Here is a 20,465-nt window from a genome sequence, read left to right on the forward strand (position 1 = left end):
TAGCTTAAAGTATATAGGATCATATTATGCTCAATTTATAATAAGGATAAAAATAATAATAATAACAATTATTCATTACATTTATGTAGTGCTTTATCATAGACACTCAAAGTGCTTCGGGAGGGGGACTACTCTCTAACACCACCAATGTGTAGCACCCACCTGGGTGACGCACGCCATCCTCACAATGCCAGACGCTCACCACATATCAGTTCGGGTTCTTACTTGTATTTTAGGTTCCTACTAGAACATGAGTACATAATTTATTGTTCAAAAAACATTATTTGTCTCATACTGTCCGTAGGAATATACCTGTATTCACCCTCTGTCTGAAACGCTCCAGTTTTGTGTTTGTCTCTTTAAGCACAACTACCCTAAAAACCCAGTCTGCTTTGATTGGTCAGTGTTTCCGGGTCTTCAGCTACTGCACTCTCATAGTCTCTGCACCATCAATGCATTTGGGGAATGACTTTAACGGCACTTTCTACCTATAAACAGTAAAGTTGTGATATCACAACCGTACAGAAGTCCTCACAGATCATTTACGGGCGCAGTTTCATTCAGTTGTGCATTTCTCTGTGGGCTGAGCGGTTTGATACTTGCAGTATCTATACAGTATCTTACAGTATTCATACACCTGCAGCACATCCACCTGCTTTATAATAAAAAAGACAATCTGGCAATGTCATTTTTTTTACAATGTGGGCCCTTTAAAAACGCTGCCTTTGGCTGAAAGCAACACATTCTGGGAGTTTGACTTGACTGGGTGTGGGAGGTTGAGCAAAGAGAAAGATGAGTTTAACATCAACACACTCTCTCACAGAGATGATGCAGAGGGTTCATTCACACTGATGTCACAAGAACTCACAGCTGCCCCTTGGAAGTGCAACCGTCCTGCGAAGCTGTGGATACTTAAATGGCGCTGAAATACAAAGAGCAAACAGTAAGGACAATAACAAAAACAACCAGGGGGATGCTAATGGCACTCAGCATAACACACACAAAAAAAGCTGATTAAAGTTGCAGTGTCTACCCTCGGGGATCTTTCAAAGCTCATCCTTGTGTACATATTGTTCATATTCTGAGCGCACGTGGGGGGCTGGGGGCCTGTTTTGCACATGCTCAGTGGGCGAAGATGATACGGGCTGACACATCGCATGTCGTGAGCGTAGTTACCGTGCTGAGTAATGTGACATTTAAGGACTCACGCTTTTTTGCCTTCCATGCAGAGTTTGTAGAACACACACACCATGCCCAAACACACATATTTGACAGATGTGCACGCGTACACATGTATCATAAGTCTAGCTCCCTTAAGCTAAAAAGATTGAGAAAATTGTTTCTGCATGTTTTGAGTTTGACACAGCACTCACTAGTTCATGGCTGTTTATTATGCTACATTTATCCTCTTTTTGTCCTCCTCTTTTTTCTCTTTCTCATCCAAGATTTCTTTGTGGGTACTGTAACAAAATGTGACGAGGTCCACTGCTAACACTGTTTCTTAACTCCCACAGCAGAAATTCTTTAGTCATTAGTTTGGCCAAATTGTTTAAGCCTCTCTGTTTGGAGGTTAAAGTGAAACCTAGCACAGCCAAAATGTCAGTAATAATTCTTTACTGCACAGCAGAACATTAAGTACAGTAAGTCCAATTTGAACCAGAGTTAGTCAGTAAACTGTGAAGGATGTTGAGAGTTTGGGTAATCATTTCAGCATTCACCTTTGTTTTCACTTCCAAATAAATCTGCTTTGAACGTTTGAATGCAACATACATTATCATTAGCTCTTGTTTTAGGCTACTTTACTTCACTGACCCTCCTTAACATGGCTTTGGTAAAACACTGATACTGTTGAAATAGCTCCTAGGTGTAATTGTGTATGTGATTCCTAACTGGACGTGATGGGATCAAGTGATTATTAGATTATTTCAATGTTGTGGAATGTCCTTACCTGCTCTGTGCTTCAGCAAACAGGCTAAGCAACGTGTCGCGTCACCTCATTGGTCTAAATTGACACTGAAACTGCCCTGGATATAAACAAGGCTGATAGTAATCTGTGGATTATTTACAATTGCTCCAAAATGCTGGAATCCCACAGGAATTCCATGACCCACAAGATTCCCGAATAAATGTCAGCAGAGATGTTAAGCTTAGTTAGGTTAAGTTTAGGCACCAAAACAACTAGTTAAGTTTAGGGGAGAAAAAAAACATGGTTAAAACACTCCCAAGGAATGAACGAGCGTTTCCTGGGTGAGAGTATTTTGTTTTCGCAGTAAAGAGAACTCCGCTCTCCGACTTGAAAGGGCTGTGTTCTACGTTGACACAAAGTTTCATTTTAAAATAATTTTTCATTAAATATTGAAATTCATAAATAGGTGTTTTGCCATAGCTTGCCGAGTGCCACTATGTCAATGGTATTGAAAGAAGGATTTATTCTCGCATATTTTGTTGTGCATGATTAAAAAACATCTCTGCTTTTTTCATAAATCGCGCCCTGGTTGTGGATATGTTTATAATTCCTCTACAAGTGGTAGAGTAGCATTCCACAAATACATAGTATGTGTACAGTATGCGTGTAGTATGCGTCTGTAGTGTCCCTCCTGTTTGAGAGTATATTTGAGTGTTCTACTGGTAGGGAAACCCCTGGTATGTGTCCCCTGGATGCATTGCTGGTAAGATTACTGCGTCCTTTTGGATTTGAACATCTCACTGAGGCAGAATGTGTCCCTAGCAACATCCCTGAATAAGTAAGATAAAAGAATGACATATATACTTAAACAGTACATGAGGTTTATCATAAAATGACAGAGCCGGAGCTGTGTTGTCAATCAATTATTTTTTTAAGCGAAAAATCAGATAAACTCTTTCTAAAAAGACAGCTATAACTGAAACGTCATCATTTTTAGTCAATTCTGAATCAATCAGCTGAGAGGCCAGCATTTCCCAGCATGCTGTGTCCCCCTGGGTCTTGCAGTCGGTATAAAAGCAAATGCGCTGCCTGCCTCTCAAACCTGCGACCGCATGACGTCAGAGCGAGTCGGGATCAAGACACAAATCTGCGACGGGCGGCAATCGCCGGTGATCAATTCTGCACAGACCCAGCTCATCTTGAACAAGCCTAATATATAAGAAAAGGTTTCTATAGCTACCAATCACACCCCTTATCACACCACATCACACCTCCACCAATCAGTGTGATGAAATCCATGGGGCTATAACCCCCGCCTTTCAATATAATGCTGATGAGTCACTTTTAAACAGTGTAAATCACCATGGTAACACAGAGTTCACATCTTACTCTGGAGCAGGTTTAGTTCAGTCCATTGAATCCATTTAGAGAGCTCAACTGCTCATGAGTCATCTCTGTGGAAATACGACAAGGCTGCTGCATTCAGATCAGACGAATAAGAAAAGTGATTTTAAGAAAGTGCAGGAACAAACTACAGTACTACATCAACTGAGTGTATGTATGTAGGACAGAAGAGAAGAAGAGATGCATGTGTGTAGCATTTCTCTTCACTTGCCCTCTCGGGCTATAAAATTCTTAGAAATAACACGTACCTCACAGAACATTATTTAAATATCAATAATGAATGAATATTAGTCTTGCGCTGACATTTTTTCATATTAGTGACTGAAGCAATAGATCGTAGCCACATTCCCAGTACCTCAGCATGAGGCCAGCCTAGTGACTAGAAAACCTTTAACATCTGCAGTGTGATGACACAGTACTGCATCAAAGGTTCAGACACTGTGCCTTATAGGTCAGCACTGATAATCTTTTCATTTATTTTAGTTTCTTGTTCCTTTTTTTGAAAGATGACAAATCTTAGTCATTACATTTTCCCTAGTCTATATCGACGACGTTCCACTTCCGGGATTGTTCAGGTGGCGCAGGAAATTCCGCTGGATGTGCCTTCTTTTCAGTCATTGTCTGTATGTTATTAGAAGATAATCCTACAATCAAACAAATATTACTTGTTATTATAGGGGTGGGAATCACCAAAGGCCTCACGAAACAATAACTTCACGATACGATAACATCACGATACTCATGTCACGATACTCATGTCACGAAGCAATATCATTGCGATTTTAAACATATGAAAATATTCTGCGATATCTTACAATTTCTTACCTTTTTTCCAACTTCAGATTATTCCCAATTTCAAAGGATGTGCCCAAGAGCAAACGTCATCATCCGTTTTTATCTAAAAAGATAAATTTCTGTTTTTGTGCCTTACTTCAATTCTATTGCCAAAGAATGCGGTTGTCAAGCAGACAAACTGACCAACACATGTATAATAAAAGATCAATACTTGGCGTCTGTGTATTCATACAGTATTGCCGCAGAAAATAACGCGATACAATGCTGTATTGATTGTTTCCCCCCACTATTTAGGGGTGTTATTCATCATAGATGTAGTGGTGTGTCACTGCTGCATCTTATCACTTTTGACCCTGCAACAACCTATTTTCCCAACGGAGTTTGACTTTATATTATCACATAATAAGAGGATTATGCTGAGTTAACTTTTTGTTTCTCACCGAAACACTGTTTATTATTAAGGCTAAAATAAATGTGTTAAATGCATTTCTTTTCTCATAAAACACTGACAAAGTTAATTTTTGGAAGAATTGGAAATTGTTAATATCCAAGTTGGCAGACTAGCAGTCTTCTTTCTTACCTTTGCTAGCATATTGCTAAATAAAACAATCCATTTGATGCTGCAACATCTTACTTAAAATGATTAAGATTAAGTTTTTAATGTCACATTAATAAGACAATTTAAATTATAATGGATCAAAAAAATAACACCAAGTGAATTAGTCCTGCTAAAAGCTAACTAGCCTAGCCTCGTAGAGTAGCAGCAGAGAAACGGCCTCAACATTGCTCAAAGTCACACCAGCAGGATGAATCTTTAAAAGGTGTGTCGTGCCAAGTCTGTTGCTGGCAAACAACACATGCTCTATAATTCAGCAAAGGAACTAGGAAGCATTTTCTCTCTATGTGACCTGACAACAAAAAAAAGACATGACATGGAATGAGCAAGTGAATAAAAAAAAAGGGGCAAAGCAGCAAGAGACAAACAAAACATAATGTCGGATAAATGTTCTAGGTACAGGAAAGTAAGAGCAAATGAGGGGGGAAACAGGCAGAGAACCAGCGGGAGCTGATGTAGAGAGGAGTCTCGCGCTCGCTGAGCTAATTGCTGTGATGGATTGCTCTTATTCCCCAGAGCATGGAGCTCCTGCTGCTGCAATAACACAACACAATGACTTTGCCAATCCGCACGTTATGCAGTTATGAAAGAACTTTGCCACCATTTGCAACTGTTATTACAGATGTTGTCATTTTGATGGATATAGGCAGCAGCAGCCCACTCACTACTAATATTAATAATTAATAACAAGGCAGAATTGATTTCTCAGAGGAAATCAATTCTGAAGCTCCCTGGGTCCCTTTTGCATTTGATTAGTGGAGGTCTCTTGTCAAGGTTTTAGGGAGTGATCTTTGTTTTAATACTTTGGTTAATTGATCAACTGTATTATTGCGATGCTTACTCACTAAATGAGCGAGGAGGCCCACGTGAAGTGAGGCAAGCTTGAACAAATATAAACACACACACACACACACACACACACACACACACACACAGGTTCTACTCGGTGCAGAAACTATGCAGGGCCAGCACCCTCGCGTTAATCAATACTATTCTTAATCCTACTAACGGTCTACGCACACGCATGCGCACACACACATCACATTTCTCACAGGGGAGCCCTGATTAAGTCATAGCAGCCTCCTATCCTAAAATGGAGTGTTGCGTCTAAGCTGAGCTGTGAGGATGTTTAATAACGATGAGGACAGCCTCCGGGGAAAGACCCCTGGAGAGAGCAGTCACATGTACAGGGGAACCCAGACCGCTATCCACCTAATCACACAGCCAATGCTACAGTACACTGAGCTGCTCAGCCACCTGTGCTTTAGAAAGAAGGACTGAAAGAAAAAGATGCATCGGGACTGTGGTGGTGTGTGCATTTGATGGAGGAGGAGGAAGAAAGAGTCAAAGAGAGACATTAAAAACAAAGTCAGGTGTCAGTGTCCGGATATATCGTCTGGAACAATTCCTGGATGTCCCCGTTGGCATTATAGTACTGCTGTCTAGATTGGCTGCAATATAAGTTGTATGTTGGTCTCATTTGTATTTGAAATACAGCAAATTATATTCAGACTAGCGACAGAAAGAACTACAACACCACAAAATAAAAACATTCTGAAGCGCAGCAGGACATTTTAATGAGCATTAGAGGTAGCATTAGAATATTAAAAGCTGTTTGAAATGATTTAAGACCTAGAACACAAGACTTTTTAAGAATTTACATTTTTATTTTGAAATTGTCCCTTTTTAGACTACTTTTTAAGACCCCATGGAAACCCTGTCTGCAATTTTCTGTTGAGGAGGGCCTGGCTCTGGTACAGGAGGAGCCGTAGATGGAGTAATGCTTCAATGGTTCATTTGGCCAAGGTTGACTTTAATGGACGAGGAGTGCGACGCCACAAAAGCAAGACACACAAGTGTAGACGACGTAAACAATACCTGCACTGTCTAAACAATGTTCACAAAACACGACCATTTGGTCTGGAGCCCTGTCTTGGGCTTTGGGAAACGCCAACCAACATTTTTTCACCATTTTCTTACATTTTATAGACAAAACAACCAATCGATTAATCGAGAAAAGAATCAACAGGTTAAATAATAATAATCATTAGTTGCAGGCCTACTGCAGATAGAAACAAGTATGACTAATCACATTGTTGAGATATCTTCAAAAAGGGATGGATTTTTTATTTTTTATTTCCCAGAATGCATGTGGGGCAAAGTACGTGTGGCCTCGCAAACTAGTGGGCGACTAATTCTTTCAAATGAACAACTCCTGCTTTCCATGATAAAAGGAAGGTCAAGAGCAAGGAAGAGAGGGCTCTTTTTGTGTAAGATTGCTTGCATTCCCCTCACCCTCCACCAGACACACACGCACACACACACACACACACAAGTACTTGCACACAGCATGTGAAGTCACCATCCAATTTTCCAGCCAGAAAACTCTCTTCGACAATTTTTTTTCGCACTTTGTAAACCTCAAGGGACAACTTATGCCAGAAAGTTAAGATGTAACCAACCTCAACTATTACTACAAGCAACTGCATGTGCTTCCTCTCTTTTCCCCCGAGTGAGAAATGATAGAGTGATAGAGAGGGGGTGGGAGGGGAATAAACAAGAAATCCATAGAAGCAGCGGGGCCCCTCACAATTAAAATCAGGGAGGGAGCTGTAATGATGGCTTGTTTCATGTGTGGCTTGGAGGGGGGAAATTAGCAAATGAGGGCCTTTCTCTCTCCCTCTCTGCTTTCCGACTGTCTCACTCCCTCATCTTTCAAGCACTTAATTCTCTAATTCCAGGCAACAATCAGTGAGTGCCTCAGCCGTGCTGCAGCCTACCAGAACACAGGCCTCGTGTTGGGATACTTCCTCATCAGCCAGGCTTGTGCTCTACTCTGTGGCTGGCAAGCTGTGGAAACACACGCACGCAATCTGGTTTTGCACAAATTAGAGCCGCACAATTAATTGCAATTTTATCAAAAAGGCAATATGGACTAGCGCAATATAATTAAAGTCAAAATATTTGATCAGATTGTGTCCTACAGCACAGATCCTCTACACTATAATCTTTTATTTTTTTAATTTATTTCAATTAAAATGAACGTATTACAAAAATTTGCATTTCTTCCAATACCGTGAATCGTTTTTTATATTTAGTCAACATTGATTAGCCAATTGACAGAAATCAAAAGCTCCAGATCCCCAGATTTATTTATTTTTTCCAACTCTGAATGCTGACTCATGTAACATCACATGCAATGATTGGATTTAAAGCAGCTCCCTCTGGAGGCTTTAAAACGCTGTGTCCGAACTTTAGTCCACAGCACCTGTAAACACACTCTGATGTGTAAAATCCCTTCCTCTTGAAGGTTAGGGAAACAAAATGAGAGTAAACCTCAAGAGCAGGACATAAACTACGGTCTCCCGCATGAATGTCGGATACATTACACCTCTGCATGCTTATTTGCTGCCTTGCAACATAAAAGGCACACTACTTCTTGCATTGGGTCTGAATGAACGAAGTCTATATTAACGTTTCACTTCCGGGATTGTTCAGGTGCCCCTGGAAATTCCCCCAAATGTTCCTCATTTCGTCCGGATGTTCCTTACCTTCCGTTTTCTTTGTGTTGTTATTTAAACCTACGGTGGATTAATGAGGACTAGGGTTAACTGCTGCTCAGACCTCTGCAGGGTAAATCCAGACAGCTAGCTGGACTATCTGTCCAATCAGAGTTTTCTGTTCCTTCCTGAGTCTATTTTGCAGAGGCGCTTAGCACCGCCCAAAACTATTGTGATTGGTTTAAAGAAATGCTCATAAACCAGAGCATGTTTTTCTCCTATCACGGAATGCTGTGTGGACTAAATGTAAAATGTATTTATATAGCGCTAATCTAGTCTTAACAACTACTCAAAGCGCTTTTACATGGTACAGGAACCATTCGCCATTCACACACATTATATACTGTGGCCCAGACTGCCCCATCAGATACACACTCATACACATTCACACTCCAATGGTGCAGCATTGGGGGCAACCTCGGTGTTCAGTGTCTTGCCCAAGGACACTTCAACACGGGACTGCAGGATTGAACCACCAACCTTCCAAATGGCAGGCCACCGCTCTACCACAGGATACTTTACTGGATGCTGGGATCGTCCAAACCAAGTCAACTTTCAGTCCTTTCAACCAACCTACGCTGTGGCAGAATTATTTACTTTTCTCTCACATTTTAACGTGTTTTGGAAATTAAAAAACAATATTAGTTGCAGCCATGAACGTAACCTACTAAAATGCAAGTGCGCTCACTTGACAGCCAAATCTCTACTTCCACATCCTTCCCTTCACACATTAACCCTCCCTTTTAAAACACGCAGATTCTTCCCTCTCAAGGGAAAATGAAGAAAAACTCACTAACTCCCGACAAGGGTACAAATGATGTCTTATAGCAGGGAGAGGAGCCCGTCAGAGCAGTCAACACATCCAGAAAATACGTTTTTCCTGCAACAAAAACCTTGCCGTTCTCAAGAGGGTTGCAGGAGCTAACGACATCGGGGCGTCAGCGTTAAATTTAGCCTCAGAGGAGACGAGGGCATCTACTGTATAATAAGCAGGATCCGAGAATAAGTTGAACTTTGACTGCGGATCCCTTTATAGATGACAGCGCCAACCTTGGGAGAGGACAGAAAGATTGATGACAGCCATTTTGCACAAGCGCTCAGGAGGGATGTGGCCCCTCCAAGTGACGGAGAGGCCAATCGACTCACGTCCAAGGTAAAAAGAACAAACCTGCAGTGAAGCCACCTCTCTCCACCCTATCTTGTACACAATCATTATGACATTCCATGTCTTAGTTCTAAAAATAGCAACAGATATGGGTAATGGTGGAGTGAATGGAGTCCATCAGGGCTGATCCAAGGCTGCACAATTAATCGCTATTTTATCAAAATTGCAATATGTGTCAAACTACTCTGAATTAGGTATTGTGCTGTTGCAGAGATTTCCCGGCCTACAAACCCTAAACCACCCTATTGTTACAGATCATTGCACAACTCAACGTTTAATTATTTTAATTTAAATATTTTCCATGAAAATGTGAGAATAATGATGGAAAAATTCCCTCCCTCCAAAATTCATTCCCTACAATATCTTTAAAAATAATCACAATAAGATATTTTCCTCATATCGTGCAGCCCTAGATCCAATGAGAAACTGGCTGGATCACATGACAACACAGGCTTTTAAATGGCATCCAAGCATTTCCTTCTATTTAATAAAGAAGCCGCCCCAAATGCCTCCAAGCATCCTTACGCTATCCTTGAGCACCTCGACGAGAAGTTGGTGGTTGACGATAAGAAAAAAAGGTTGCCATGGAAACAGAGATTTTTATTTCTGAGATGTGGTCAGTGGAGGGGGGAAAAATGCGAGGGAAACAGAGGAAAGGAATGGGAGAGAGGAAAAGAGAATTGGTACGAGACAGAGAGGGAAAGCTTAGGTGGAGGAAGTGAGAATGATATCTGCAGGAGCCCCCCAAAAAAAGAAGGGAAAAAACAGTGAGACCAAGTGCGAAAAAATACCCGCTGAGGCAGCCAGAATGTCAGTGCCTGCTGAAGCCGGTGCTCATGGGAAATCATCTGACTTTACAATCTGGGTTACCCCACATCAGGTAGAGAAAATAGGGGGACTAGAGACAGGAGAAAGAGAGAACACTTGGGGCAATCATTTGGTTTTCACTTTCTTGCTCCTTTTTCCCCCCCCCCATCTCCCTCTCTTTGTTCTGGAGGGAGGCAGAGAGAAGGAGGGAGGGGGGGGAAGAACACTTGGGTGTCCTCTTTCTTTCACCCTGTCTCCGTCTTACCTGGAGTCGTGCAGTTCTTAGATTCTTCACTCTCCATTTCCTCCAGGCTGCTGTTGTCCATTTCCTGCAGCAGCCTCCTCCCCGCCCATCTCTCCTGGCCGTCGGCGCCGTGGCTGGACACATGGAAACCTGGAGGATGTTTGTCACAGTTTATATTCAACTTTCCTACCAGATTCAAAGACGTCTCAGTGCGGCTACAAACATCTAGATGAGCGTTTCATACACTGAACCTTGAGTCTGAAACAGTGATAAGACACCTGAGTCAAATACTTGAGTAGTATGAGCATGGGTAAAAGAAAACAGCAGACGTTATGATTTCTATCAGAAACTGTAGTAAAAGTGTGATAATAACCATGCGAGCACATTGGGCAATGACTCTTAAAAAAGTCTTGGTCCCAATCTGTGTCAGACGCTGCACTGTGCACACATCTTTTAGCCTTATTTGTTAGGACAGATAAAGAATAGTGGGAGAAAGAGGGGGAAACCTTTAGACTTCGCATTCCCCCTGCTCTGGCGTATCAGAGCCCCCTAACCGGAGACATTTGAAAACACTTGTGACCCCGTCTTGGGTTGGAGTCTGCGGGGTTGTGTTGAAGTCTCAACAGCCGCAAAACGGAGACCTATGGCAACACCGACACTGACGCCAAGGTTTCACCGTCTGATTGGGTCATGACATCTCGGTCGCTGAGACTAAGCTACTGGCGTTACCATGGCAACTGCCAGCAACGGGCAGCTTAGCCTGGCACATGCATGCCCAGTATACTAAAATGTTGATGAGATATGCGGTTTGGGCGTGTGTAGTAAAAACGCAGATCAGTTCTTCTACTGGAGTTAAAAACACTTGTGTGTGCACACAGATCGCTTTTGGCTCAAAAACTTTGCTTAGTAACCAAAACGTAGCAACGTAAATGTATCCTGAGCCTTGGTCCATGGAGCGCACGCTCAACCAGGTCAGCTACCAAAGCAGTTTGAGGCATGTCGGGGTTCGCGATGAGTGTCTGGTGACAATATAAGTAATAAGAAAATCCCACTGCCAGTAAAAAACCCTCATCAAGACAATACTTTTTTCCTGCATAGAGGAATTTTTGGCGCCCCACAAAGAGGTTTTAGCCACCCCTAAAGGAAAATCACCAGCACCAAAATGCTAACAATAGAAAAATAAAAATAGCTTTTCAAATACTCTCTAAACAACAGCTGAACAAGCAAAACATAGACTTAAATTAAAAATAGTTCATCTTAGTTCTAACTCCAGGTTCAGGCTGTACCAGACTCTTTTTGTTAATTGGGGTTTATTTACCCAAGCATCATAAACATTTTTCTCCATCAATTTGTCAGAAATAACAGGAAAATGCACAGATTTCTGCCAAATAAGGTAACACAGACTCATTGCCTTTACTGTATGTAAAAGTATAAGTATAAAAAAAAATGTTTAGTTCTAAAACACACTGCTTAACATTGTTTAATTAAATATATATTAATTATCAAAACAAATTATATACAAAGGCCCAATCTGAGGAAACCCTGCTGAAAGATGTAGGATTTTTCAGACGTATACAGATTTCAGAGCGGGGACACTCACAGATTAACAATATTTTAGTGGCCAATAAAGTGAATTTTTTCGGCTTGAATGAAAATTGACCTTTTATATCTGAATTCCGATTTTGTCCACCGACCTGTTTCTCAGAAAGCTGCTTTCTTAAACAGATTTAAACTATTTAACATTATTATACATTTTCAAGAGATAAAAAACTGAGAAAATAAAGAATACATTTAAATAAAACAAATAGCTAAATAAAAATCAGTACAATATGTTCAGTCTCAGTCAATTGCTGATGATTTATATAAAGACCTGCATAATGAAACCATTTCCATCATCCCAAACTTTGTTTTCTGCACTTTATGTTCTATGAAAAAATGTCCTAATGATGCATATACCTGGATACCGATAGTGGTGATAGTTCTGGGATAGGCCGATATCAATTGGTCTGGCTAAATATGGTTTGGACCAAAGTTTGATCTTGATCTATATCTAGATACTTTAAGTGTTTGGCAAAATACAAGGTCATGTACTGGTAGATCTCCCCTCCCCCCCCCCCTTATTTGGAGGAATTGGTTAAAAAAGGGAATTTTCACACTAGAGGATCTGTCTCTCGGTGGCATATTAAAATCCTTTAAGGATGTGGTACAGCAGGTTTGGTCTTAATGATTTAGATTTTTTCAACTTCGCCGGGGCGGCCAATTACTTCATTCCTTATGGTCCTGGGATAAGGTCCAGGAATTTTGGACCGGGATGCATGATCCCCTATGACTGACTGCAGGGACCCAGGTTCCATTCAGCCCAAGATTATTTGTTCTGAGAGAATAATCCTATGAAGGATGGATAAGCACATGAGAAGATGGGTCCAGACAATGATAGCCAGACAGATTTTTTAAGAGGATGGAAGAATGAAGGGGTGCCGTCAATCCAGGAGTGGGCTTGTGAGATGGCTAGGATGGAGGCGTCATAGAAACGGTTTGCCAGGTTGGAATTCATCACTAGAAAATGGAGAAAGAGCTCTCTGGAGGGCTCCGAAGTAGTTTTTTAGCTGGGGAGAAACGTGTATGATGGGCTCATGGTGTGGTCATCTAGACATATCCTTATTTGTGTAATGGTTTATTGTCTATTTTGTTTATAGTCTTGATTATTCTAGTTACTCTGTAATTTCTTGATTTGATGCTGGGGGGGCATTGTTATGTTTATTGACAGGACAGTTTAAGAGAGGAAAGGGGAGAGAGAGACACATTATTGCAGGCCCAGCTTAACATGCAACTTCATTTTATACATGTAGTAGGGGTCCCTGATCCATCTCTCTTTCAGTTAAGGGTTCCCTGAATTAAAAAACTGTTGAAGACACCTGTCATAGCCTATACTTCTGCAGTTATTTTGGTGTTCTGTAACTCAAAAGTAACATAAAAGTAGTGTAAAGCATACAATTCACAGACAGTTATATTGTAACTAGGGCTGGGCAAGTTAAAGCGTTATTATCGCGTTGACTCATTAATTAATAAACGCCGACATTTTTTTTATCGCGCGTTAACGCAGTTTTTATTATTTTGTTATTATCGTAAACATTTGTTGCTCCCAGGCTTTGAAAATACTGCTAATACTACTAAAGTTGAATTTTCTTATCACTGGAGTACTTCCAGTCTGAAATATCACCTTGACAGTTGATACCAGCAAATTATTCAACGAAACACACAGTGGCGCGAGGCTTTGACAGGCTACGTTAGATGCAGCGTGTGGGTAAGTTTAGATAAACGAAGGCAAGAGAAGCTAATAAATGCCATAGCGACGTGGATAGCTACTGACTTTAGGTCCTAGGGTTGTGGAGGACATCGGTCTGAGAATCACAACAACCACGGCAGGTATGAGATTACCTCAACACGCACTATCACAAGAAGAATACACAAGCTTTATGAAAAGGAGAGGACTGCAAAAGCAACCACGCTACAACATGTGCGCGCTGCGATGCACTCGCTGGGTAATCATAATTATGTCGGAGTTACAGTGCATTATACTGAGGAAAAGTGGGCCCTGTATTCACGTGCTCCGACTGACATTATGCTGAGACATGCGCAGGACACTGTATTGAAGTTGCACAGCAGTGGAATGTGTCAAATAAAGTCCCCGCAGTTAGCCCAGATAGTACGAATAGATCCAAAATCTGATCGCTGCTGCGAGCCTTCTGATCATGTCCCCTGCTTTGCGCACGGTCTCCAGCGTCCTGTCACAGTTCTGTAACAGCGCGTTGGACAGTGTCCTTCTGCGAATTGCAGAAAAGTTGTGGGGCTCTAATCCCAGTCCTGCAAGGCTGCAGAGTTAGAGTAACAACAGAAGAACGTGGACATAAGAAGGAGTCGCTTAGCAACAGGTTCCAACCAGATGAATCCATCTCTGAACATGATAAATACATTATGTTTAAGTTGAGATGGACAAAAAATATTTTATTTAACTGCTACTTTTTAAACAAAATACTGGTACGTTTTTGCAGAACAAATGTTACGGCACTTTTGTTCATATGGCAGAACATTTAAAAAAAAAATTACACTGTATACACTACTTTTGAATTCATTATTTCATTTTGCAATTAATCTGGGAAATTAAGCGATTAATCGCGATTAAAAATGTTAATCGCTGCCCAGCTCTAATTGTAACATAACTAGTTACTCTCAAATGACAGTATGTCTGCTAATCTATAACGTTTTACATTTTGAAAGTAACTTGCCCAACACTGTTTAACATATTAGCAGAGTTGAAGAAAAGTGAAAGAAATGCCCATCAAAAAACCTTAGACCCCTAAGTCGAGTCTTGAAATGTCAAATGTTCAAAACCAAAATATATTCAGGTTCCAGTAAGCCTCACTTGGACAGAATAACACCACAGAAGGCATATTTGCTTTAAAAATGAGTGAAACAATTCATCGATTACCAAATAAATTTTCTGTCGATCATCTAATTGATTCATTGGTTCAGCTCTAGTGTATTTCAGCACATTCCCCATATAATCGATTCTTTTTACTGTATTGAACTGGGCCTTTTCTTCTCTATGTATAGGTCACATGTTAGTGTTGCTGTGATGTTGCAGGTAGAAAAGTGCATGTCAAGCAATGGGTTTTATTTTGAATGTGCCAGGGTTGTCTTCTCTGTCACATTAAACTTTGATTCTTTATGTAACAATAGGGTAGTGCACAGCTGGAGGAGTGCACCACAGATATCTCCCCCCCTCTCCACCGCGATTCATACATTGAAGGGGGAATTTCATGATTTTCCAAAACAAAATCCTCTCGGGGTGGATGGAGCAACAGTGCAGCGTACAAAGTGAGGCTCTCACTGTGGCTACATCTGCACATTCTTCAAGTAAAGCAGCAACACCAATGAATTAATTTCATACTTCAGAGAGCCCAGCAGGAGCGCCCTGCCCTTTCCACCCTGCCAACCACAAGCCTGGCCTAGAGAGAGGGATTCAAATAAAATGAAAAAGGCCCAGTTATTAAAGAGTCCTCGGGCCAGGGCTGAACTTCTCACCTGGCCTCACCTTCCCTACACCACACTCAGCAGCTACAGCGGCAGCAGCAGTGGGGTTTGCGTGCGTGCCTGCCAGCGCTGTACTGCTCCCTCCCTCCTTCTATCTTTCGCTATCTTGCACACGGAGAGAAGAGGGAAAAGAGGAGGGAATGATTAATGCACCACAGTGAGGAGGAGGCGTGGAGTTCTACGCTTCCAGCTCCACAACACCAAGCTCAATACAGCAGAACTTCATTAAGCACATCACAAATAATCAACTTTAATTGACATTCCGACGAGCTGATTAGGATCTTAACAAAAATACAATGGGGACAAGGGAAATGCATTAAACGCCCCAGTGTCATCCCTTATTCAACTCTAATTTGGAGCACATGCAGAGAGCGAGCAGGACTGTTGCATTTCCATGTAACCAGGATACGCAGTGCATGGGGAGGAAAAAATGAGTCCCACTGATGATGCACAAATCATGAGAATGTATGAATATTCATGCAGGCCTTCTGTCCATAGAAAGGGATGAATAGATCTCACTTTAGCTGACACCGACTCAGTAATAAAGTGGAGTGTGGGGGGGCAGGGGATGTACAGTCAAAGATAGTTAGAAAAAAGAGAAAGAGAGGAACATGCAGACGTCAAGTCAAACGGTGCAGATGTTTGCTGTTAGGAAAAACTGCACTCAGGGACGTAGGATTCGTCTCAACATTGGTGGGGACACATCATAACGGTGGGGCGCTGGGCGCCGGGCGCCATGCCCCGGGAAATGTTCAGTGTTAAACATATTAAGGACTTTCTTCTTTTTTTGTGTACCATTTTTTAGAGAGTGGGTTCTTTTATATTTTTCGAGGGAGCCAAAAAGCCCTAAATCTATGCCTATGACTAAACGTATCCATTATTATGGTTTTGTCTAATTGCGTTGGGATACTTTGGCAACCCACATGTCGGACAGACGCCTCACGCTGTGATGTCATCACATTACGCTTTTATTGTGCTTTTACACATATTGCAATATTCTGGGATATATTGCAATGTAATACACTATTCCCCCGACTTCCAATCTTTCCCAATTTCAAATGATGTCTCCAAAAGGAAACTTTGTCAACATCTGTTTCATCTAAAAATAAATGTCTCTGTTTGTTCATCTCACTTCAATGTTGTTGCTGCAAAATGCAATCATCAGGCAGACAAACTGACCAAAACATATTTAATAATAGAACGATACTTGGCGTCTGTGTATCGATACAATATTGACACTGAAAATATCTTGATGCTATGCTGTATCGATACTTTCCCCCCACGTGTAATGTCAGAACAGCATTGAAATAATGTTGGAGGGATGTGCAACCATGTACAGTAACCTGGACATGTAGGTCTATGTACCCTGAGGGCTCAGTGCCCTGATTTCACCACTCTGCGGCTAAAACACCTATACAGGCGCCTCTGCATCCCTCAGCCCAGAACAACATCCCTTACAGAAGTTAAAGCTCAGATGGATTTCAACGACAGCCTGCAGTATACCTGCATTACAGTAGGCCAACAGACACCTTGGTGCTCTGACGAATAGGAGACTTTTCAGCTCAAACTGGGATGACTGGGCTTCTCACATGTTTTAACACAATATGACGAGGCAGTGGTTCTGTCATGGACAGCTTAACCATAACCCATTTAAATGATGTGAAACGCACACGCTTTTCCTAAATTATTATCATAATGCTTGGGGATAGGGCTTGGGAATAGGGCTGAGGGAAATAAGCAATATGTGATTACTTTGTTGAACATTAAAATAACAAGGCTATCACTTGCGATAAATGAGTAGGCTCCTCAGTTCTGCTGCTTTTTAATATTCTGCTAAAATGCCACAAAATGCTTGTTGAATTTGAAACAAATTAAAGGAAATCATTGACAAAAATTATTTTATTGAACAAATTGAACAGTGAATTGAACAGGCCTATAAAAAAGGCACTACTAAAAATCAATAACTGTTAAAGTGCAGATTTCTACTGACATTTTCTTTCAATACAAGAAATCTCTGAGTGTTTCCCGCGATATCTACACCTTTCTCGATGAATGTATTTGGCCAGTTGATATCGTGATGACAATAAAAAAAAATTAAAAAACGATATTGTGCCGCTCTACTTCGGAACATAACTAACGTGAATCTTGTAAGAATAGGCTTTCAGTACCCACCTTGTCACACTTTAAAGTGAAACCCAAAATATTAATATTTTAGACAGTTGGTGAACGTGACACTTCCTGTGAAGAAATGAAGAGTAGCCTAACATTTAGCCTAAGTGGTAAGAGGAAGCTTGTAGTAGGTTTGTCACTATGCTGCTTACACTTTACGAGCACAGTTAGCCTACGTGACGTTACAGCTGTGTGTGTTGGTGACAGGACGGACACTATAAAGACAGCTAACTGGAGAAATGTTACAGAGCCAAATGTAGCCTACAGCAATGAAACAAGCAAGCGAACTACTGGGGGAATTCAGCTCCCCTTCCCCGGCATCCCAGTGCTCCGAACAGGAGCTTAACAGACTGCTAAAATCCTCACCTGAATTTTCCGTTAAGTAGGAAAACCCCTTCACGACCAGAAGCAAGCCGCCGAACAAGCATATTTGGATTAAAACCAACTCCTTTCGTCTTTTCCGTCTGGCTTTCACCTTCCGCTGGTTCGGCATCACTTGCGTCGGCCGATTCCGGAGTCGGATAGCCGGCAGAGTCATCCTCTCTGCCGCTGCCACATCCATGCGGAGCCCCGAAGTACACAAAAAAACCAACAACCTCGTTTAATTCCCTGGGACTGACGTATCTGACGAAAGAAAAAAAACTAAAGGGGAGGGGCTTCAAAGGAGGGGAGAATGTTGTTTTAAAGTTGGAAATTGGTACCGCTGGGATGCTGCGAGGGCTGTTCAGCAAAAACTGAGATTCTGCTTGGAAATGTGGCGTAGTGGGAGTAGTAGGGCAGAGGACTGCTGCACGAGCCCTCCATGAAGACGTCCGCGTGCTGAGTGCTGAGAGAGAGAGAGAGAGAGAGAGAGAGAGAGAGAGAGAGAGACGATGAGCGTGGAAACGCACGCGCACACTGACTAAGGTAAAAAGCCAGGTAAGAAATATTTTTCCTATAAGCTCCAGGAAAAAAAACTGAGAAGGTTATTTGTGTGTGTGGTTAAGAAATGTCTGCCCATATGATGTTGACGTACGTTTATGGCATTTCTATCTTATTCAATGTAGACCTTCCGTTAAAGCTGCATAGATTTTTCCAAATCTACTCTGTAGCCACCAGACCAATGAAGTCCAGTATTCAAAATATTTGTAATAGGCCTATATTCTATAATTCTAATATTTATTCGGAAATATTTAGCACAATTATCACTATGTTTGGTACTGCCAATTTCTTTTGTTTTGTCATGGTTCATGTGTACAATAACACTTCGCGAGGAAATAATTGTGGCAGAGAATTGGGAAATCAATTCTAAGATAAAACATTGTGATTCATATTTTTTCCTGAATCGTGCAGGCCTAATCAGTATTGGTATCAGCCTTGAAAAACCAGTATCGGTCAATCCCTAGTCAAAAAGTACCCAACTATACATTAAAATCATTTCAGACATACATTGATTGGTTGATGGTTTGTTGTGTGTTTTGGCATAACAACTGCATTTTGATCAAACCATGTATTTTACATTGAAAGCTCAAAAATAAAGTTAGTTAAAGCTATAGTGCGTATACGGAAGAGGTTTAGGGTCACATGTGAAAAACATGTATGGAGTTCTGAGTTTACAGTCAGAATCCTGAGATTAAAGTCGGAATTCGGTTTTCTTGTTGATATAAACAAATATTTTTTAAACTTTGAAAAAGTCAGAATTCTGTAAGGGGGGAAACTGTTTGTGGTTTGGTTAAGGTGAAGCAGACATGGGCCTTGCACCGCCCTCTTCTGGGAATGCCTTTCATTGATGTACAGTACAGCGGCCTGTACTTAAAGGAAATGGTGTACTGCATTGCTGACTTATTATAATAATATAAAGTTATGTTTGTGAAGCTGTATTGGCTGTCTTATAACGGTAGTAGAGGCTGGTGAATAGGAGAATGTTCAACAAGTGCTGTTTACTTCAACAGGAAGCATTACATTATTTCAACTTAATGACTTCTTAATAGCAAGCATGGTAGCAGAGCCCGTCTACGGAGAGCCTGTCCACTCCCTAGTAAGCCCCATTGTACTGAATAGGGTTACACTTCCACCAGAGGTCCACTGGGGGAGATTGTGGGCGATTGCAAAACGAATGGGACTCTATGGAGCTAGGCGGCTAAATTTATCTCTTTCGCCTGATTGTCATTGAGAAATCTCAGATGTGATTGTAGTTTTTGCAAGTTCAACATGGATTATGGGTCAAGTTAAATGAACGAGTATTTATGTCCTTTTGATTTCTTACAGATTGAGGAGTTGTTGCCCATAACACGCTAGCATTTTGCCAATGAATGCTGATAGGTCACTTAAGGTGTGTATGTGTGTGTGTCAGAGAATATTTCGGCGTGGTCTTTAAAACATTAGCAAACCAGAACTCTTTACAGCACGTGTATTGACAGCGAGAGCCTAACCTGTCAGCTGGGTTGTTGTTGCCTCCAGAGGAAAATAGAAGTGACTCAGCGCTTGCCGTAAAGCAGTATCTCTGGCTGTACGATGTGCATGGCGTCATTGACATTTCAAAAGGCTTTTTAGAACTAAAAAGCCCAGCAGTGTGTATTTTATTTGCTTCCCCTTTCAAATGCAATGTTCAAATAACTAATAAATTTAAAGATAAAATAAAATTATAATAATGGATTTTGAGGGGTTTAGCTCCATAGACCTCCATTCATTCTGCACTCGCCCGTTAGCGCCCCAACATGGAACCG

General features: G+C 41.3%; 1 protein-coding gene across 1 annotated transcript in view; it reads right to left on the minus strand.

Moving 5' to 3' along the window:
• The window catches only part of LOC117953714 (sodium/potassium/calcium exchanger 3-like), a 63,902-nt gene extending 45,292 nt beyond the window's left edge, over nt 1-18,610 (minus strand). The window contains 2 exon segments of the mRNA XM_034886974.1: nt 10,519-10,647; nt 18,127-18,610. Of these exon segments, the coding sequence (XP_034742865.1) occupies nt 10,519-10,647; nt 18,127-18,322 (325 nt within the window). The 5' untranslated portion in view covers nt 18,323-18,610.
• Nucleotides 18,611-20,465: the final 1,855 nt, after the last annotated feature.

This window comes from Etheostoma cragini, chromosome 2 (assembly GCF_013103735.1).
Source record: "Etheostoma cragini isolate CJK2018 chromosome 2, CSU_Ecrag_1.0, whole genome shotgun sequence".
Lineage (NCBI taxonomy): Eukaryota > Metazoa > Chordata > Actinopteri > Perciformes > Percidae > Etheostoma > Etheostoma cragini.